This window comes from Heloderma suspectum, chromosome 3, assembly GCF_057233095.1.
Source record: "Heloderma suspectum isolate Gila_16-S chromosome 3, 16-S_ref, whole genome shotgun sequence".
Lineage (NCBI taxonomy): Eukaryota > Metazoa > Chordata > Lepidosauria > Squamata > Helodermatidae > Heloderma > Heloderma suspectum.
This window is the reverse complement of record NC_139460.1, coordinates 188,554,302-188,577,364: the sequence shown is the minus strand read 5'-3', so window position 1 is coordinate 188,577,364 and position 23,063 is coordinate 188,554,302. Positions and strand designations below refer to the sequence as shown.

The window sequence follows — 23,063 nt, the reverse complement described above, 5'->3', positions numbered from 1 at the left end:
TCAGGACTTCATGGCTGCCATGGCAACAATGTGGCTGTCTCAACATGTCATTGGCCCAATCGAGTCACATACTCGATTTGATTTTCTTGACTGGGCAGAAGGATGGTGTTCTGAATATAACCTTTCCCCTCTGCAATGGTGGGGAGCCCATTAAAATGGTCCACCCACGAAGGCTAATGGATTCCAGAGGGCTCTGAGGGATTTTCCTGATGATATGGTTGGTGCTGTAAACCCTAAAAATAAAAAGGTGTTTTTCTGTTCATTAGTTATGGGTACGCAGAGGTGGGCAGACTTCAAAAATCAATGCAAGCAACAGTGACTCAAGAGACACTCCATCCCTGCCTGCCCCCTGCCATAATAATGACATTTAACACACTATGGGTCTCCCCATCCATCTTAAACAAAGCCAGCCAACTCAGGAGGGCAACTTTGAATCAACACATTCTCATTTGCAGGGACTACGCAAACAAGGTATACAAGAGTTATACTAAGAGAAATAGGGACCTATCACCTCCTGGCCACAGGCTAAAGGCCTACATTGGCTCTCCTTTATGAGTTTTATGCACACAACAGCCCCTTTCTCCTTGCTTTCTAACTGTTAGTATTGCCTTCCAACCAGAAGAAAGCAGGGGGAGAGATCAAGAAGTGCTAGCCTCTACTCAGTCACCCACTGCTTTTACTGTTTTCTTTTCCTCCTTCTCTGTTGGGTACCATTTTGAAGTAGAGGAAGGAAGAAGAGGCATCCTTATCTTCTTGCGCACCAGGTCTTGGAAGCTCTGAAATATTACCTCCTCACCGGGCTGCTCCAAATTTTAGACTTGGCAAGCAAACCCCAAACTGTCTGAAACATAATTTATTCAGTTAAAACCACAAAATAAGCCAGGTTTAACAACCGTAGCTTCAATTATCTTTGAATTATGAAAACTTTTCAGTTTACAAATATGTTTGCCAATTGGTGAATGGACATTGCTTATTCTTACCAGACGATTTCTTCTCAGACAGAGAAGAGGCATAGACAATAATTATTTGAAAACACCAACATGATAGAGCTGTGAGCAATTCTCAAAAGAGACTGTTCCTCAGCCTCAACCACAGCATTCACTATTTTAATTAGTGGAAACTGACCTATCCTTTTTCTTTTTACCATGATTCATAAGAACATGAGAAGAGCCATGCTGGATCAGACCAAAGGCCTATCTAGTTCAGCATTCTATTCCCACAGTGGCCAACCAAATGCCTATGGGAAGCCCACAAGCAGGACAGGAGTGCAATAGCACTCTCCCACTTGTGTTCCCGAGTAACTGGCATATTGATACTGGAGATAATATATAGCCATCAGGATAGTAGCTATTGAGAACACCCTCTATGAATTTGTCTAACCTCCTTTTGGAGTGTAATCCTGTGTCCACTCAGACAAAATGTATGGGTCCCTTCTAAGGGATCATTTCTCTGTTCCTTAGAGTGACACCTTCCATCCCCAAGACACACAAGTTCCTACCTGTAACTAGTCCTTTGAGTGGTCATCTATGCATTCACACATATGGGCTCTGTGCCTGCATCCCAATCCCAGGGTGACTGCTCCTCTGCAGTCACAGTGAATGAGGTTCTTCTTCATGGTCTCTATGCATCACACATATGGGCTCTGTGTCTGCACAGAGCCTCAATTCACGAACCTTCTATAGCTGAGGAGGTTTTGACGGGAACGCCTCACCCGCTGTCCAGTGCATATGTCCCCAGTGGGTTCCCGCTTATTCCCTCAGTTCCTTGAGACTGACACTGCGGCCTTGTAACCGAGATAAATTTTTCAAAAGAATACCTTTGGTACCCACATCGAACTTGAGTAGGGCACTGAAAAGAGGATGCCAGGTGGGTTGTGTGAATGCGCAGATGACCACTTGAAGAACTACAGTTGCAGGTAGCAACCTGTCTTTCTTCTTTGTTGTCTCTATGCATCACACATATGGGTGAGTGGCAAGCTAACTTACAACGGAGGTGGGTCGTTGTCCTACCACAATACAGAATAGAGGATGGCACAACAAAAAGTACAGTCAGTTCTAGCCCAAACATCCAGTCTATAATGTCTAATAAAAATAGACGGTGACAACCACATTGCAGTGCGGCACCGTTCAGGGATGGCAACCCCCATCAAATGCGACCGACGTTGCTACCGCACAAGTAGAGTGAGCTCGGACTGCGGCAGAGAGTTCAAGCCCAGCCAGCTCATACAAGAGCTCAATAGTCCTAATGATCCAAGGTGCAAAGCGCTGAGACAAGAAAGGCTGGCCCTTGCACCTGCCACTGTAGCAGACAAAGAGGCAAGGTGATAACTGAAATTGTTCAGTCCTCAACTTATAAAAAGTCAGAGCATGACGAACATCAAGCGTATGCAGGATCAACTCTAGAGATGTAGACAGGGAAGCTAAGAAAGCAGGCAACACCATGTTCTGATTTAAATAAAACTCAGACACAACTTTAGGCAAAAAAGCCAGGTCAGGTCAGAGATTGCTTTATCTCGGTGAAAAGTGAGATAAGGCTGGTGTACTCTGAGCACACAGAGTTCACTGGCACAGTGTAAAGATGTAATAGCCACCAGAAATGCCACCTTCCATGAGAGGAGGCATAGGTCTGTAGCTGCCAGAGGATCAAAAGGCTTTGATGAAAGTGCCTCAAGCGCCACAGAAGGCTCCAGCTCAGTACTATTGAGCAGAGAGGCGGTGCTAGATTTCTGATCCCTTTCAGAAATCTCTTTGCTGTTGGATGCAAGAACATGGAAAATCCCTTAACAGGAGGGTGAAACACTGAAACAGTGGAGAGGTAAACCCTGAGAGATGAAAGCTTGAGTCCTTTCTCAAGAGGGAAAGGAGACAAGGATTGGTATAATGAGCACTGGTGTGGGTGAAAACCCTGCTCTGGGAGAAAGCAGAAAAAGCAGTCCATTCCTCCAATAGGAACACTGTGTAGATGACTTACGGGCAGCACTGAGGATTCTCTGAATCACTGCCAGGGCTGAAGTAGCACCCATCATCCAGTCTTCCATGCTGTCGTGAGGAGAGTTATCAGGTCTGGGTGTTAGATTCGACCCTTCTCCCTCGTGAGGAGAGACAGATGTGAAGGAAGCCATTGGTACGGACCCTTTGCCACCTTGAGCAGGGGAGCTCAAACCTGGCGAGGTCACCATGGCATTAAGAGGATGCACTCTGTGCCCTCCCTCGCAATTTTTGCCAGAACCTTGGTTGTCAGTGGAAAGGGGGGGGGGAGGAACAGACAGAATAGCTGCCCTGTCCACTGAAATACAAAGGCATCACCCATAGATCCCTGGCCTTGGCCTGCCCTGCTGCAGAACGTTCGGCAGACTGCTTTATCCAGCATGGCAAACAAGTTACTTCTGGCATCCCCATCGCGGGAAGAGGCAGTTCAAAACAATCTTATCCATCTCCCTCTCGTGGGAGGTCAGCATGGTGTGGCTGAGCTGGTTGGCCAGAACGTTGTCGATGTCAGCCACATGTATTGCCACAAGTTTGATTTGATGGGCTATGCACCAGTTGAAGATCTGGAGCATAAGAGCGAGCAACGGGAGAGACCTTGTGCCTCCCTGCTTGTTCAAATACATGATAGTCATGTTGCCCGAAGTGACCTGAACCAGTCTGTTTTGCAGGTCCAGTTCGAATGCACGAAGTGCTTCGTGCACTGCCTGCAACTCCAGCAAATTGATATGCTGTGTAGCTTCGTTGGTCGCCCAATGCCCATGGACTGTGAGATCCCAGCAGTGGGCTCCCCATCCCGAGAGCAATGCATCCATAGTCAGAATCCTGGATGGAGAGGGCTGAATGAATGTCATGCCCTGGATTAGACTGCTCGGTACCTACCACCTTCGGAGAGAGTCTGTCTGTGGCAGACAGAGCCTGGCTTGGAGGGCATCCCAATCGGTATTGAAATTGCATATGAGCCAGTTTTGGAGTAGTCTCATATGCAACCGAGCATAGTGAACAACAGCTGTCGCTGCAGCCATGAAGCCCAGGAGATGTTGGATCTTGAGACCTGTGGTAGATCTGCTCAGTTGCGGCTCTGATGGCAGAGCAGTCAGCACCTTTACCCTGGCTTTGGGTAAGACGACACGGCCCAGATGGGAGTGTTGGTGTTGGTGCAAGGTGGGATTTCTCCACATTTACGTAGAGTCCAAGCTCTGAAGGAGACTGCAGGTCACCCCATTGATGGAAGAAGATGGCCTTCCTTTGATGCCATCAACAGCCAATCATCTATGTACAGATAGACCTCCAGGCCCTGCGGCCGCAGACATGAGCAGACCACTGCCAAGCACTTTGTGAATATTCTCAGGGTGGTGATGAGACCAAAGGGTAGCACCAGGAACTGATAAGTGTCAGTACCAATGGCAAAGCAGAGGTAGCACTGGTGCAGTCACTCTATGACGATGTGGAAGTAGGCATCCTTGAGATCGATAGAGGTGAACCAATCTCCTCAAGAGAGGAAAGGTAGGATGCTAGAGAAACCATGAAGAACTTTTGGGGAAATACGAACTGGTTCAGCTATTGAAGGTCCATGATCAACCGAAAGTCCTCCATCCTTCTTCAGTACCATGAAGAACCTTGAGTAAAAACTGTCCCAAAGTTGCGTTCGTGGGACAGTTTGGATCACCCCCTTCTCGAAAAGGGTCTGAACTTCGGTATGGAGGACTGGGGATGGAGCAGTCACCAACAAAGATGGAAGGTATCAAACTTGATTTGGTAGACCCTCTGTACTATGGCAAAGACCCAGGAGTCTGATGTGATGTTACACCAAGCTGGATGGTAAGCGGACAGGCGTGTCCTGAAATGGGCTTCCATTCCGCCAGGCAAGGAAGGACAGCAGAGAGCAAGTCAAAGGTGCCACTTAGTCTTGCGGTCAGATTTACTGTGATAACTGCATAATTTAGAGGATGGGAATGATATTCCTGACTGCCTTTCCTGTGACCGTTGCTGCTGCTGCTGTAGTGGTGGCTGATTGGGTTGGTACTGAGTGGTCGATGATTGGAACCAGTGTTGGTGTTCAGGAAGGTGTTGGGACATGAATCCCATGTGACGTGCCATGGTACGAGCCTTCTGTACTGAATCGAGCATGTCATCAATCTTAGTATTAAGCCCTGCCCATCAAAGGGCAAATCCTCAATGTGGTTCCTGGTTTCCTGTGGGAGCCCAGAGGACCTCAACCAGGCATGGCGATGTAAGGCTATGGATCCAACTACCACCATCGAGTCGCAATCAACTTGGTGGCACAATGGATTTCTCTGCTGCCTCGACAGGTTTAGAACATCTGACTGGAAGAGGCGACCAAGAGCACTGTCTTGTCATCCGGAAGGTGCTCAAGAAGACAACCAACTTTGTTGCCTTGTAATTGGAGATTTTAAGACCCATTGCTGAAAAGGAGTATAATCTTCTTCCAAGCAAATCAAGGCATTTGCCCTCCTTGTCAGTTGGAGAGGGGTGCGCCCTACAGGCCTTCCCCTGTGCAGCCTCAACAACCATCGAATTTGGGGAACGGTGTTTGAAAAGGTAGTCATTATTAACCTCTTGCAGGCAGTACATACCATCCAAGCACTTGGATGTTGGTGGCAATGTGGAAGGGGCTTTCCAAGACTGTTTAATCGTTTCTTCTAGTGCAAGTAATAGAGGAATAGCTATTGGTCTGAATGACTCTGCATTTACTGCATTCAAGACAGGGTCTTGCACTGCAGAAGCAACCTGCCAAGTCTCCACAAATGAAGAGTTGTGTGGCCCAAGACCTGTGCCATTCTGAGGATATGGTTGGAGAACTGTTCTAGATCCTCAGATTGAAATATGGCCTCATTAGCGTCAATGATTGTGTCTGGTGAGGAGATGGAAAGAGGGCAAGACGATTGGGATGTAATGTCTTGACTGCTAACCCTCAGTCATGGGAGTCTCCCAGAGGAACTGTACATGGGAAATGCTTCTCCTGTAGCAAAGTAGGAAGTAACTGAGTGCCCTCGGTACCAAGCTGCACACTAGAGTGCAGATGGAAGCTGGGTAGCCGGCAAAACTGCTTGTAATTGTATAGTTTGTGGCTGCAACAACATTGGCATGACACCCTGCTGTTCATCTCCCTGTGGATGCTGAACAGGTGGCAAGGGTTGCCCAGTTGGTCTGGAGGTCTTGAAACTGTAGCTGATGGGTGTCGGAGATACCAACTTTCATCCTAATAGGGAGCATCAGGATGGTGAGGGCAAAACTGGCCATATGGCTCATTGCGGTAATTAACCTTCCAAAAACTTCCTGACTGTTACAGCAATACAACAATGGAACCAATTACCTAGGGAGGTGGTGGGCTCTCCCACACTGGAGGCGTTCAAGACGAGGCTGGACTGATAGCCATCTGTCAGAGATGCTCTGACTTGGATTCCTGCATTGAGGAGGGGGTTGGACTCGATGGCCTTGTAGGCCCCTTTCAACCCTACTATTCTATGATTCTATTATTCTAACCCAGTCTTGGGGTCTCCTGTACCACACGTCCAAAGTTGAATGCTTGTCCCATTCAGAGAGTGGTGATCTGGACTGCTCCCCAGATCAGCTTCACTCGCAAAAACTAGGGGTATGACCTCTTGTAGTAGAGGTGAGCGACCACACCAACTCCGGTGAACACTGGCACCAATCGTGGCTTTCCAGTCCATAATGGCGAGGTAGTTGAGGGATATGTTCTGTCGAAGATTGGTCCCAAATCTTACCTTCTGACATAGATGTTATCACAACAGGTTCCCCCTCCTGCCTAGGTTCACCTTCGGTATGGATGAAAACAACATAGGCGGAGCAGTGGGTAGGGCTGTCTTTACAGGTGATTGCATTTGAGTGGTGGAACAGAGGGAAACGTGGATGGTATTGGTGGTCGCTGCCAATCCCATTAAGTCTGTACCAAAAAGAGCGGTACAGTCGGTGCTTCATCTCGAGTCAGAGTACTGGCCGACACTACTTGTATGGACCAATCTTGGTCATGAGGTGTGCTCACGCAGAGTCAGCAAGACCCAAGGATCCAGGTACTCAATCCTGAGCAGAATCATGTGATTCTTTATAAGTCTTTTTCTTCTTCAAGTGGGAAGATGATTGACTAGCCTGCTTAGAGACTTGCGCCTTTTTTGTCAGTCTTTTTGCCAGTGTAAGCACCAAAGATCTACCCGGAATGGGAGGGGGATCTTGGGTACTCGATGGAGTATGACGCTAAGGGGATGATGACCCCACACTGGAGCAGGCTCCTGCATGGCAGGCAGACTGTGTGAGGGTGAAACTGCTGGGTGTGCCATATCTTTTGTCTCCTCTACTGATTCCAGTGTGCTTTTCCAAAGTGGGGCTTTCAGCCGATCTGACTTGTTTCTTCTCACTTGCTTTGAGAAGGCTTTACAATGAGGACAAGCCTCAACAATGTGCCCTTCACCACGGCAGAAGAGGCAGAGAGAGTGCCCGTCCAAAGGCAGCAGTTTCTGCCCACAGCTGGTGTGCTTTCGAAAGGGGGCCTTGAGGGCCATATGCCCATCAGGGTGATAGTGAGGGTCACGAAAAATTAAATAAACTAAAGTTATAAGGAGACAGAAAGAAATACTTTATAGTAGGAAGGAAAAGAAAGAAGAAAAAACCTCAGCTTTTTGTTAAATGCTTTGAAAAGCCAACAAGGGAGCTTTCCCTGCGAGATGCACGCAATGTCGGTCTCAAGGAACTGAGGGTATAAGCGGGAACCCACTACGGACATGTGCACTGGATGGCGGGGGAGGGTTTCCTGCCAAAGCCTCCTCAGCTATAGAAGCTTCCTGAATTGAGGCTCTGTGCAGACTCAGAGCCCATATGTGTGGTGCACAGAGATCACGAAGAAGAACCTCATTCACTGTGACTGCAGAGGAGCAGTCACCCTGGGATTGGAAACGCTGCTATCACATCCCCAAAGGTCTTGTCTACAAACCTCTCTGCACTGTCAGCTTCTCCAGAGTAGCAACCTTGGCTTCAAGGGAATGGACATTTTCCCTGAGGGCAAGGGAGCTCATTACAATGAGCACACACCCATGACTTTGGTCCAGCAGGCAGATAAATGGGATAGGTCCCACACATCTGTTGGCTTTCCATCTTCACAGCTGTTTTTTATTGTTATTTGGTTTATTACCCGAAAAGTGAAGTTATTTACTAGCAGGAGGTGGGGAAGGATCAACAGCCCTTGCCTCCTCACCCTGTTCCTAAAGTCACACAGGTGCTTAACTTGCATATGTGTTTCACTTCTTTTAATTTTGATAATTTGTCAGCATGGCTGAGATGCTTTGTCGCTTGGGCTCCTCTTCACACTCAGTATTCCCTAACATGAACTCAGAAATTAAGTTGCCATACTAGTGAATATTTGTCAGGGACATAAACAATGGGGACATTTCACTGGAAAGTAATGATAGGCAAAGTCCCATCCCCCCCCCCTTCTTGAACTGGAACGGTCTAATTCTTTCCATGTTTTTTCAAAGGATGCTTGGCAAAGGGGAGAGCTCCCTTGTAGTTTCTGGGTCCTTAACCAAAGGACTAGCAGGATCAGCAAACATAGTATCAGTTAGCACCCAGTCATTCACTATTGCTCCAAATCCACATGGTAGGAAGTATCCACATGGTACCTCTTCTTTCCTGTTACTCTTCTTATGTTGCTCTAGTTGCTGGTGTAGCTGCTTTGGAAACTACTCTCCACCCTCCCTGAATCTGGCAAAAGGAGAACTGTTTATTTGGACCACAAATGAAGAGTTGTGTGGTCTGCTAGGAGAATGCAGTTTGCTTGTATTTAAAAAAAAAAAACCTCCAAAAACCAAACGTTCACTACATTATCTAGGCTGCTTCAAAATGGCACTAGAGTAAGCTGCACTCTCCAGTAATTTTTCTGAACCTGCCTTAGTGGTCTGTTAGGAATCATAGGCAGAGGCTAGACTATCCAAGCAAACAGATTGCTATTAAAGGGTGGAAAGCAGGTGTCTTCAAGTTAGCATTGCCTAACACAATTAAATGGTGTTACTATATGCTACGTTAAGAGGCATTTCTCCTCTTCTTGTTATCTATTTCATAATGCAGGGTATGTGCATGTGTGGGAGGCTGATCCATGTTCAAGAGGAGAGGAAGGGTGTATGAGAGTGTACGGGGAAACAATAACAAACTGGTACATCTTTTGAGAATTGCCCCACAGGTCATGCATTTTTTATGTTCTTAATCATTATTAAACAACTTCATGTCACACACTGCCTGGTGAATGGGTGCGTCCTGACATAAGAACGAATTACAAATGAAATGGAAGATCAAGCTGTATTAGACAGACTGCCTCTGGGAAATGAAAATCTTTAATTCTCTTTTATTATTGACATTTATTTGGCTGCCATGAATAACAACATAGTAAAGAGATTCAGCTACACTTGTGTGCTGAACAGATTATCCCTGGGCTCAAAACTGACTTAGCACTTATCATGTTTGCTTATGTAGCTGATACTGTGGCATAAACTTCTCTATCCATCTTAAATTTATCTCATATATATATATGTGTGTGTCCCCTTCATGGATCACTGCCTTGTTGTGGCAAAGGGGCTTGCGTAACTCAGTGAAGCCATAAGCTATGCCGTGCAGGGCCACCCAAGATGGACAGGTCATGGCAGAGAGTTCTGACAAAATGTGGTCCACTGGAGAAGGAAATGGCAACCCACTCCAGTATGCTTGCCAAGAAAACCCCATGGAACGTATCACAAGGCTAAAAGATATGACGCCGGAAGATGAGCCCCTCAGGTCGGAAGGTGTCCAATATACTACTGGGGAAGAGCAGAGGGAATTTCCAAGTAGCACCAGAAAGAGTGAAGCAGCTGGGCCAAAGCCGAAAGGACACTCAGCTGTGGATACGTCTGGTGGTGAAAAGAAAATCCGATGCTGTAAAGAACAACATTGTTTAGGAACCTGGAATGTAAGGTCAATGAATCAAGGTAAGCTGGAGGTGGTCAAACATGAGATGGCAAGATTGAACATCGACACCTTGGGAATCAGCGAACTAAAATGGACAAGCATGGGTGAATTTAATTCAGGTGACCATCATATCTACTACTGTGGTCAAGAATCCCTTAGAAGAAATGGAGTAGCACTCATAGCCAATAAAAGGGTGGGAAAAGCAGTACTGGGGTACAATCTCAAAAACGATAGAATGATCTCAGTACGAATCCAAGGCAAACCATTCAGCATCACAGTAATTCAAGTCTATGCCCCAACCACTGAGGCCGAAGAAGCTGAGGTTGATCGGTTCTATGAAGACCTACAACACCTTCTAGAACTAACACCAAAAAAAATGTCCTCTTCATCATAGGGGATTGGAATGCTAAAGTAGGAAGTCAAGAAATCACCGGGATAACAGGCAAGCATGACCTTGGTGTACAAAATGAAGCAGGACAAAGGCTAATAGAGTTTTGCCAAGAGAACACGCTGATCATAGCAAACACTCTTTTCCAACAGCACAAGAGGCGACTCTACACATGGACATCACCAGATGGTCAATATCGAAATCAGATTGATTATGTACTTTGCAGCCAAAGATGGAGAAGCTCTATACAGTCAGTAAAAGCTGGAGCTGACTGTGGCTCAGATCATGAGCTTCTTGTTGCAAAATTCTGGCTTAAATTGAAGAATGTAGGGAAAACCACTAAACCATTCAGGTATGACCTAAATCATATCCCTGATGTATATACAGTAGAGGTGACAAATAGGTTTAAGGGATTAGACCTGATAGACAGAGTGCCTGAGGAACTATGGATGGAGGTCCGTAACACTGTTCAGGAGGCAGCAACTCAATCCATCCCAAAGAAAAGGAAATGCAAGAAAGCCAAGTGGCTGTTTGATGAGGCTTTACAAGTAGCTGAGGGAAGAAGGGAAGCGAAAAGCAAGGGAGAAAGGGGAAGATCTATCCAACTGAATGCAGAGTTCCAGAGAATAGCACGGAGAGACAAGAAGGCCTTCTTAAGTGAACAATGCAAAGAAATCGAGGAAAACAACAGAATGGGAAAGACTAGAGATCTCTCCAAGAAAATCGGAGATCTCAAGGGAACCTTTTGTGCAAAGACGGGCATGATAAAGGACAAAGAAGGCAGGGACCTAACAGAAGCAGATGAGATTAAGAAGAGGTGGAAAGAATACACAGAAGAACTATACAGGAAAGATCTGAATGTCCCTGATAGCCATGATAGTGCAGTCACTGAACTTGGGCCGGACATCCTCGAGAGTGAAGTCAAGTGAGCCTTAGGAAGCATTACTAACAACAAAGCTAGCGGAGATGACAGTATTCCAGCTGTGCTATTTAAAATCCTAAAAGACGATGCTGTTGAAGTGCTGCACTCAATATGCCAACAAATTTGGAACACTCAACAGTGGCCACAAGACTGGAAAAGGTCAGTTTACATTCCAATTCCAAAGAAGGGCAATACCAAAGAGTGTTCAAACTACCGTACAATTGCACTCATTTCACATGCCAGCAAGGTTATGCTCAAAATCCTACAAGCTAGGCTTCAGCAGTATGTGAACCGAGAACTACCGGAGGTACAAGCTGGGTTTCGAAGAGGCAGAGGAACTAGAGATCAAATCGCCAACATTCGCTGCATCATGGAGAAAGCAAGAGAATTCCAGAAAAATGTCTATTTCTGCTTCATTGACTACGCTAAAGCCTTTGATGGTATGGATCACAACAAACTGTGGCAACCTTAAAGAGAGAGGAGTACCAGACCACCTTACCTGTCTCCTGAGAAACCTGTACGAGGGTCAAGAAGCAACAGTAAGAACCAGACATGGAACAACCGACTCGTTCAAAATTGGGAAAGGAGTACGATAAGGCTGCATATTGTCACCCTGCTTATTTATCATGAGAAACACTGGGTTGGATGAATCAGAGGTCGGAATTAAGATTGCCGGGAGAATTATCAACAACCTCAGATACGCAGACGATACCACCCTAATGGCAGAAAGCAAAGAGGATCTAAAGAGCCTCTTGTTGAGGGTGAAAGAGGAGAGTGCAAAAGCTGGTTTGAAACTCAACATTACAAAAACTAAGGTCATGGCATCTGGCCCCATCACTTCCCGGCATATAGAAGGGGAAGAAATGGAAGCAGTGACAGATTTTATTTTCTTGGGCTCCAAGATCACCACAGACGGTGACTGTAGCCATGAAATTAAAAGACGCTTGCTCCTTGGGAGGAAAGCTATGGCAAACCTAGACAGCATAGTAAGAAGCAGAGACATCACCTTGCCGACAAAGGTCCGCATAATCAAAGCTATGGTTTTCCCAGTAGTAATGTATGGCTGTGAAAGCTGGAACGTAAGGAAGGCTGAGCACCGAAGAATTGATGCTTTCGAACTGTGGTGCTGGATATGACTCTTACGAGTCCCCTGGACTGCAAGGAGGTCAAATCAGTCCATCCTAAAGGAAATCAACCCTGAGTGCTCATTGGAAGGACAGATACTGAAGCTGAAGCTCCAATATTTTGGCCACCTAATGCGAAGAGAAAACTCCCCGAAAAAGACCCTGATGCTGGGAAAGATTGAAGGCAAAAGGAGACGGGGACGGCAGAGGATGAGATGGCTAGACAGCATCACCGATGCAATGAATATGAACTTGAGCACACTCCGGGAGAGAACAGAGGACAGGAAGGCCTGGTGTGCTATGGTCTATGGGGTCACGAAGAGTCGGACATGACTTAACGACTGAACAAGTGTGTGTTGTGTGTGTGTGTGTGTGTGTATATATATATATATATATATATATATATATATAATTTTCATAAGGAACCAACAGCACAGATTAGAAAGTATCCATCCATAGTCAAATGCAGTGCTGTCATTTTCTAGTTGAAAAAAATCAGTTTAGTTATTGGTTGGAAATGTGAACTGAAATTGAAACATTTACACAATACTTCAACTACAATGTAATTTTGTTGTTATCTAAAAGATTATAGTGATAATGATGTCAAAGAATGACAAAAGCTATGTGCAAACTATACATTCAAATTCAAGAAAGTACTAGGCCCATACATAGTAGAGTCTCAGGTAACATACATGTAACCCTGCAAGTATAGCCCCCTGATGGATGGATGCAGTGGAACACTTTTTTCCCAAAGAACCACCATAGGATTCTGAGCCAAAAATTATCTTCTCCTCGATCATCTGAATTAACTAATAAATGGAAGAACCAAAACTAGGGATGCACAAGAAGCAACTGAAGATGAACACGCTATATTTAAGAAGTCAACAAAAGTTATGCAAAATTATAAAAAATCAAGAGGAATGTTGGTTTATCTTTGTCTAATGATAATAAAAACATAAATTAAATCTAATAAAATTATTATGATTGTGAAACTTTTTAAAACTATGTTGCCATACAGCTTGAGTCCACATTTGCCCCAGGGCAAGGGAGCTCACCCCCTCAACTCCTTGAAAACTCAACTCCCAGTCCCCCTAATTTCAATTTTGAGGCAAACACTGATGGCAATTTTGATTATTGCATTTGTCATTCTTTCATAGCACTGCCCTTTCCAACTAATTTATGTGGATGGAGCTCAAGGCTATGGAGCAGTCAACAGAGAACTAAATCATGAGTAAATACATTTTCCTATAGAGAAATGAATGACAAAAGATTTTCCCCACTATGCAGGTTAGCAATTTACAGCCTATTTATTCAAGAAATGCAGATGATCTCGATTAAAAGTGTGTGTCAAAAGGCAGCCAGCCGAGTTTGTAGTGCTTAAATTGAAATATGCTATTTCATCCCAAAAGCAAAACATACTAGTGATGTTTTTAGAATCAACAATTAAAACTATATTTGAATCTTATATCAGATGAATACATGTAAAATGTATCAAAATCTTAAGTATGACTGGATTATAACTTTTAGAATCATAGAATCATAGAATAGTAGGGTTGGAAGGGGCCTACAAGGCCATCAAGTCCACCCCCTGCTCAATGCAGGAATCCAAGTCAGAGCATCCCTAACAGGTGACTGTCCAGCCTCATCTTGAATGCCTCCAGTGTGGGAGAGCCTGCTACCTCCCTAGGTAATTGGTTCCATTGTTGTACTGCTCTAACAGTCAGGACATTTTTCCTGATGTTCAGCCGGAATCTGGCTTCCTGTCACTTGAGCCCATGATTCCGTGTCTGGCACTCTGGGATGATGAAGAAGAGATCCTGGTCTTCCTCTCTGTGACAACCTTTCAAGTACTTGAAGAGTGCTATCATATCTCCCCTCAGTCTTCTCTTCTCAAGGCTAAACATGCCCAGTTATTTCAGTCTCTCTTCATAGGGCTTTGTTTCCAGTCACCTGATCATCTTGGTTGCCCTCCTCTGAACCCTCTCCAGTTTGTCTGCATCCTTCTTAAAGTGCGGTGCCCAGAACTGGACACAGTACTCTGGACGAGGCCTAACCAGTGCTGAGTAGCACTAACATTTTTGAGACCCCAAAACATGATATATTTGTATTAAGATTTGTATCAGTGACCTTTACAGCTGTTGTGGATAATCGTATAATCGCCATGTAAAAAGAACCTCCTGTATCACTATGTCTTGTCACCGATCAGCACAATTCACTGTCGTAGATTTAACCCATCGCGAACAGATGCTCAGCCTCAGATGAACACCCAATCTTCTCTTTAAAAACAATGGAAAAGGAGGCCCCTAAATTACCTTAACTAATGCAAACCTATATATGTCTACTCAGAAGCAAGTTCCACTGAGCCCATAGGGGCTTATTCCCAGGTAAATAGGAATAGGATTTCTATTTAGGATTTCTGCCTAAATCTGCTTTGTTGCAACTTGAGCCATACCCTTTTTCTCCTCATCTTCTCGCTTTCCCTGGGAAACAGCTGTTCTGGTATTTTTTTATAACACCATTTTGGTCCTTGCCCAACCCCATCTTCTTTTCCCCAACTGCCCAAGTGCACGTCATCATTTACTCAGGCATCCTGTGTTCCAAATCTTTAATCAACTTTGTTGCCTCCTCTGAACCCTCTCATTTATTGTATACTTTTTGATATGTGATGACCAACATTTAACACAATATTCCCGCTGAGACCTAGCCAGCGTGCTATTACCTCCTGCATCTTGGATACTGTGTTTAAAAAATGATGTACCTGTGGCCATAATAGTGTCATCCTTCCCTTGGGTGAACACGACAACCCGCTGTCTTTTAAAGTTCACTTTTGGCAAGGCTTGTGCCTTCCGGGCTATCTCTTTAATGTCTTCAGTCTGGTAAAAGAAAAGCGAAAAAGGGATCTTGTAAGAAGCAACACAAAATGCCAAGCACAAAATTACTTTGTAATTAGTTATGAACATGCTCTTCTGTTTTCAGGGTAAAATCATGGTTTAACATTCTAATTTGTTTTAACTGTGGTTAGAACAAACCACAATTCCCCAAGTTCATATGTAACAGAGAACTATGTTTTCTTCAAAAGTGGAAGTGGAAGTTTTGTGTCTATGGGGGAGAGGGGATGGGAAGCACTTGAGCCCAAGGTTTGTGGAGTCTCAGTCTAGCAATAATCTAGACCATGGTTTTGATGATTGTTTCAACTGGGCCTCTAAGTATAATTGGGGTACGACTACAATGCAGTTCCAGTTCCACGTACGCTTTTCAAAATTACTCTTATTAAGAACGTATTTTCTCTATGACTTACCAGAGCACACCCCTACACCAACAGGAGTCTATGGCTGGGTTCACACAGCATGGCAACCCACACTCAAGGATGAGTATGGATTGAGTGTGGGTTGTCGGTGAACCATGGTTTGTTGTGTTGTATGAACTCAGCTGTGCTAACAAACCATGAACAAGCCGCAGTTCACAACCCAACAACAAAACATGGGCTGCCTTTGTGGGTTGTTTGTGATTAACAAACCTTGCTTTGTTAGCGTGGCTGGGTTCACACAACACTACAACCCACATTTCAACAACCATCCACGGTTCAGTGACAACCTACACTAAATACATAGTCAACCCTGAGTATGGGTTGTCATATCGTGTGAACTCAGCCAGTAAAACAGAAGACATCATTTGACCTGTCTTGTATTTTTTACATGCTAGAACCAGCATTACCCAAATTTGTAACTTTACTCTTATTGACGCAACTTTATCTCCCACAGTCATATTGGCATAATTTTTCTGTTAGTTATGTTGTCTACACTCTCCTAGACTTATGAGATCTTCTGTAACTATTCACAACAATCTGTAAAGAATTTGGAGTCATTGCTATTTTCTGCAGTCATTGTTTACACACTATTCTGTGCCATTAATTCTTATATTAAAAGGGAAAAGAGGTCTCTATGAGTGACTGAAATATCCCACTGTTCACTTCTTTCCACAGTGAGCATAAATTATCTTGCCTCTTTAGCTGCTGATCCATAAAAGAACATCCCAATTTAAAAGTCTAATAAGCCTTTTAAAGTACTTGCAGTACAAGAGAAGTGGGGGGTTATGGGTCTCTTCCCCAACCCTCCCGCTGGATTTCTGTTGCTGGTCATAGTACATTATAAGCAGTTGTTTATGTATTTCTATCCTCATACATTTGGAGCAGCTTTAATTAATTAGGTCCATAACTATTTTTTAGTGTTTGCAGTACTTTAAAGTACAAAAAGCTCTTAATTTTAAATTCTTAACAGGGATGTCATTTAAGTCATGTACAAACAATTTTCATAACTTATTCTGCTTTTTGTTCTACCCAACTATGTTCCTTATTTCACTTTCCAGCGCCATGCAAGCAGTCTTTTCTCACTGCAAATTCCTGAATTCATTTTACTGGCTGAGAGTCCCCCCTGCCCCCCAAAATGTATTACCTCCATTATACAGAAATATCAAACAGAGTGCTATGTGTGATAACTTACCTCAACCAGTATATAAACAATGATGATTTTTAAAGGATTTAAGATAGACTAATTAAAAAAGCACTCATTTTACTAGACGTTGCCACAGGAAGGAAGAAACACAGGGCTGCTGCTTTTTGTGGGAGCCACACCTCTCCCATGTTAGCTTTAATCAGTGGAGAAATTCAAAACTGCTCCAATGTAACAGGCTTTTCAGTATATCTCTTTATAGTATAAGCAGCTATGGGAATCTTTTATTGGATTTACCTCTGAGTTAGGTAAAACTCTTCTTCAGGTAGAAATGGCACAGAATTTTTCAGGCACAACTAAGGAGTATATAAAGGACCACCTACTCCGAAAGGAACCTGCTCGATAATAAATATCTTCCTCATGGGCCCTTCTCTGGGTACCCCCACCTTCAGAGGTAAGGAAGCTAGTGAGTGGGGAAAGGGCTTTTTCTGTGGTGGCGCCCAGTTATGGAATGCCCTACTTAGAAATGTCAGCTCTTGCTGCTATTATGGAATCTTACTTGTATGTGGTTTTATTGTTATTCTTCACTTTAATCTAGTCTAGGCTGCTTTTTGCTAGTCATTTCAGTTCACTTCAGAGTGAAGGCGGGGAGATTGCATTTTTGCATGCTCGCCCACGTGAGGAACCTCACTGCACTCACATCAAGGAGAAGATTCTAGCTTAGCACTCTCCATAATGTGTTAGTTTACTAAGTCATAGTAGGGCAGGGATTGGCAACTTCCGGAGGTCTGGGGATCATTTCTGTGGGCAATCCACAGGGCGCACCCCGCAAGGAAAAAGGCCTGAAATCACCAGTTTGCTGCCCAAATTTGGTGGCATACTGCTCCATAGTGCTATAGAGTGCCTCAGTAACTAAATTTAGCTTGTTTGCAAAAAAGCTAAATTTGTCTGTGTGGACACTCTGTAGTCGCTATCGATATCTTAAAAAAAAAAATTTTTTTAATGTGGGGCACTGGGGGCCACAATGGGAGCTGTGCGGCCACATTTGGCCCATGGGATTCACATTGCCTTGGTGGGAGGGTCTGTTTTAATGTAAAGGAGCATTAAGAAATGCAGCTCCTTCACCCATCTTCAAGATGATTCAGTCCAGCAACTACTTCCTGGACTCAACTCTGTGATATAGTTAATCATGTTGTTTGGGGACTCTGCCCTAAATCAGAAATATAAGAATCTATACTAAGAAAGACTGATCTTACCTAAATAAGAAGAGGTGGTACTTATTTAATATTTCTCATGCTATAGACCAACATTGCAAAAATGGTGTATACTGGAATTTCAGACAGCTTCTGACAGTGTTCACAAATAGCTTTCAATTATTTGTTCTATCATTACTTGCCTTTAGTTTTCATTCTTTTTAATGACAGTTTATTTTCTATGCCCCTCTTTGCAAGATGTGTTCAATTCACAGGAAAAAACCCTCAATGGACACCTATCAAACAACATTGTTGGCAGAGCTGATATGTTACTTGCTGCTGCCAAGCAAAATGAGCAATACGGGATAAGATCAGAATCACTGTGCCCTTTAGCAATACACCTTAATCAAAAGTGGCAGATTTAGGATGTGCAGCAGAAACTGTGCTTGAAAGTATAAAAAAGTGCTAATGGAAAGGTTAATACAAAGGTGCTTTACAGACATTGGCAAAAGTATTTTTTCACTCATTGTGAATTTAAACCAGGCATGTTCCAGGTTTTCAGCTAAAGGAAGAAATAAAAACATAGAATGGACAAAGCTTATACATCATTTCCCTTCTTTACTGTTCTGCTACACCATGAAATTCAAATAAATTGTTTTGCTTTTTGCTAAATTTGGAAGATCTACATTATCACTTTATTTGACAAAATTATCTTTATTTTTTTTACTAATAGACATTATACAAATTGAAAGTCGTTGTGTCCCCCCCCTACGCCCCAATGTTGATTGTTATGAAAGCCCTTGTCATAATATATGGTACACAAAATTAAATGACAGAACATATTATTTTAACACTTAAATGCTGATGGTGATGATGTAGTGTGTTTGAGTCTTGAAACAATCTAAATTGGGGAGACTCACACACACCAGATGTTCATCCCTCCCTCTTCCTTTGCACTTGACCAGACCCAAATGAAAATTTCAGATCAGTGTATGGTCTCCTAGCTGTTTGGGTCTAATTAATGCAAATGGGAATGGAAAAGTCCGAGCATCAGCTTTCCTGATACATTTGCCTGTTGAATAGAACACTTAAAGGAGGGGTGAATGAATAGAAAGGTGTTTCACACATACTGGACCACAAGGATCACAAATACAGTGGTTGTTCCATTACAGTGTTTAGTGCATTACAATCCCCTAGCCCTATAACTGCTAATTCTCCTGATCAAGCTACTTGGATATAACTTACTGATAACTCCCTTAATAGCTGAGACAGTCACAGAACAAAATACTACAGTCACGATTACAACATCTAAAACTCATGCAGTTAACAGGCTAAACAAAGACTGAGACGTGTCTGTGTGTTTGTGTGTGTGTGTGTGTGTGTGTGTATGTATGTGTGATCAGAGATTGCACATTTATGCAAACTCAGATGGAAAATACCACTTGTGTGTTAACAAAAGCACAGCCCACTCCTCCCAAAGAGGCTGTGTGTAAAAGGCAGAGTTTACATTAATCAGCTCTTAACAATTCCACATATAACCTTATTGAAATTCATTTGCATAACGATAATCCGCATATGGCAGAGTTTAAGTTATTTAAGATGGTGTTATATTTCAGTATTTAGTCTTGCTTCACCACAGCTTTAGCAGTGGATCCTTATGGAGTGTAATTCAGCTAATGAGGTGGCTTTTTAACTGAACAAACTGACAGGTCCCATATCTACAGAGGCAGCTTGAAGCCGTGCCCAACCTCTCAGCTTCCCAAGAGGCTTTTCAAAATTCAATAAATAACATCTGTAGGCGATGTTGGGTGCAGACCTAGCAGAGTGCGTCATAACACTGAGCTGGCAGAACAAAGAAACCATGACGACTGCCAAGTTTCTATGGCAACGGCAGCGAGGCTTGGAGAGTATAATAGCACATCAATCACTGTCCAAAAGAACTTCATTATCAGCAAGGAAAAAAACCCCTTTAGAATCTGTTTAGCCTGCAACATAGGTTAACTCACCTCAAAGCCTTGCTCTCTAGCAAAAGTGGCAGCTTCCTGAAATAATAAAAAAAGGAACAGTTAATTATAAAGTGCTAGATAATAAAGAAATAACACAATTTGAAGCCCATTCAGGCAGTCTTCTTTTACATAATTATCTCAATATGTCCACATGCAGTTGTTCAGTTACTTGCACTGAAAAGGCTGCTTCTCCCCCTGACAAGATAGCAATGAAGTGTCAACACACTTCACAAATGAAGGAAGTAAAATACATGTTTTCCTCCCCACTGGCATAGTTACTTTAGACTAATGGCCTTTAACAGAAAAGGGTATGGTTAACCACAGGAATTATCACTATTAATCATTCATTTCTACAACACTTCCCAAAGGGCACAGCAGTGACGCTGGAAATCTGTGGGGATTGCTGCTGCTGACAACAGCAACAGCAACACCCCACACATATCTCCTCAATAAAATTTAGGATCAGTTACCCTGTGTTGTGTCATCATCACTTTCTAAGTTTCACTGATAGCACTACTGGTGGGGGAATTAACTTGAGATAAAGGTAAACTCAGGGTCAATTATCCTTAGTGTTGCAAGAGAGAGGGGGGAGAAAACATGGAGCTACCATGTTCATCAGCAGTCCACTATAACATGTAACATGTAGTTTCAGTGTTAATTGAACAAGAATTTGAACTAGGGTTTCCCCAAAGGTTTGTCTATTTGACCACACTATTTCATCACACAATTTGATTCTAAAGATTATGGCTTTACAATTTATTCTTAATCAACAACCATCACAGTAACTTTCAAGGATTAACCTGATGCTTAAGTTAAGACATTTTAAAGCTATTTGTTATTGATTTAACATTAAAGAACTCTGAGTACATGTTATTTAAATAAAACACACTTCTGAGTCTGAGTGGAAGACTCAGAAGAATCCCTTAAAATATTCTGATGTCTTAATCACAGCTTTAGGCAACTGAACTCTTCTTCTTTCCTCAAGGAACTTAAGCAGCACTGGAGCATTAGAACATACTTATTTCTTACTTCTATTAAACATTAATGGCTCCAATCAGACTTTGTGTTTTTAAATAGAAGCATAGAGCAGATGATGATAATAGCAATATTATTTACTAATCTATTATAATATGAAGAAATAACTCAAGATAACTTTTATCTATTATTTAGAATGAAATCAAATGATAAGAACATCCTATTTAAAAGATAAAACAAGTAAACAATATATGCAATAGTTAAACACTTATTTCTATATATGGAATCTTGTTTCTAATAAAGCCTTTAGTACTCGCCTGAATATCATAATTATTTCTCCAATCACATATTAATTCATAATAGAAAATTGTTGTTGTTGTTGTTCAGTCGTTCAGTCGTGTCCGACTCTTCGTGACCCCATGGACCATAGCACGCCAGGCCTTCCTGTCCTGCGCTCTCTCCCGGAGCGTGCTCAAGTTCATATTCATTGCATCGGTGATGCTGTCTAGCCATCTCATCCTCTGCCGTCCCCTTCTCCTTTTGCCTTCAGTCTTTCCCAGCATCAGGGTCTTTTCCAGGGAGTTTTCTCTTCGCATTAGGTGGCCAAAATATTGGAGCTTCAGCTTCATTATCTGTCCTTCCAATGAGCACTCAGGGTTGATTTCCTTTAGGATGGACTGATTTGACCTCCTTGCAGTCCAGGGGACTCGTAAGAGTCATATCCAGCACCACAGTTCGAAAGCATCAATTCTTCGGCGCTCAGCCTTCCTTATAGTCCAGCTCTCACAGCCATACATTACTACTGGGAAAACCATAGCTTTGATTAGACGGACCTTTGTCGGCAAGGTGATGTCTCTGCTTCTTACTATGCTGTCTAAGTTGGCCATAGCTTTCCTCCCAAGGAGCAAGCGTCTTTTAATTTCATGGCTACAGTCACCGTCTGCGGTGATCTTGGAGCCCAAGAAAGTAAAATCTGTCACTGCTTCCATTTCTTCCCCTTCTATATGCCGGGAAGTGATGGGGCCAGATGCCATGATCTTCGTTTTTTTAATGTTGAGTTTCAAACCAGCTTTTGCACTCTCCTCTTTCACCCTCAACAAGAGGCTCTTGAGATCCTCTTCGCTTTCTGCCATTAGGGTGGTATCGTCTGCATATCGGAGGTTGTTGATAATTCTCCCAGCAATCTTAATTCCGACCTCTGATTCATCCAACCCGGCATTTCTCATGATGTACTCTGCATATAAGTTAAATAAGCAGGGTGACAATATGCAGCCTTGTCGTACTCCTTTCCCAATTTTGAACCAATCGGTTGTTCCATGTCTGGTTCTTACTGTTGCTTCTTGACCCTCGTACAAGTTTCTCAGGAGACAGGTAAGGTGGTCTGGTACTCCCATCACTTTAAGAATTTGCCACAGTTTGTTGTGATCCACACAATCAAAGGCTTTAGCGTAGTCAATGAAGCAGAAATAGACGTTTTTCTGGAATTCTCTTGCTTTCTCCATGATGCAGCGAATGTTGGCGATTTGATCTCTAGTTCCTCTGCCTCTTCGAAACCCAGCTTGTACTTCCAGTAGTTCTTGGTTCACATGCTGCTGAAGCCTAGCTTGTAGGATTTTGAGCATCACCTTGCTGGCATGTGAAATGAGTGCAATTGTGCAGTAGTTTGAACACTCTTTGGCGTTGCCCTTCTTTGGAATTGGAATGTAAACTGACCTTTTCCAGTCTTGTGGCCACTGTTGAGTGTTCCAGATTTGTTGGCATATTGAATGCAGCACTTTAACAGCATCATCTTTTAGGATTTTAAATAGCTCAGCTGGAATACTGTCATCTCCGCTAGCTTTGTTGTTACTAATGCTTCCTAAGGCCCACTTGACTTCACTCTCGAGGATGTCCGGCTCAAGTTCAGTGATCGCACTATCATGGCTATCAGGGACATTCAGATCTTTCCTGTATAATTCTTCTGTGTATTCTTTCCACCTCTTCTTAATCTCATCTGCTTCTGTTAGGTCCCTGCCTTCTTTGTCCTTTATCATGCCCGTCTTTGCACAAAACGT

The 23,063-nt window shown here is 43.3% G+C and overlaps 1 protein-coding gene across 4 annotated transcripts in view; it reads right to left on the bottom strand.

Annotated features, from left to right (window-relative positions):
• The window catches only part of ADK (adenosine kinase), a 532,303-nt gene that overhangs the window by 93,158 nt on the left and 416,082 nt on the right, over positions 1-23,063 (bottom strand). For all 4 annotated transcript variants that reach the window (XM_084845185.1, XM_084845186.1, XM_084845187.1 and 1 more), the window contains 2 exons: positions 20,035-20,070; positions 15,146-15,260 (listed from right to left, as the gene is read on the bottom strand). In XM_084845185.1, the coding sequence (XP_084701311.1) occupies positions 15,146-15,260; positions 20,035-20,070 (151 nt within the window). The remainder of the gene's footprint in view (positions 1-15,145; positions 15,261-20,034; positions 20,071-23,063) is intronic.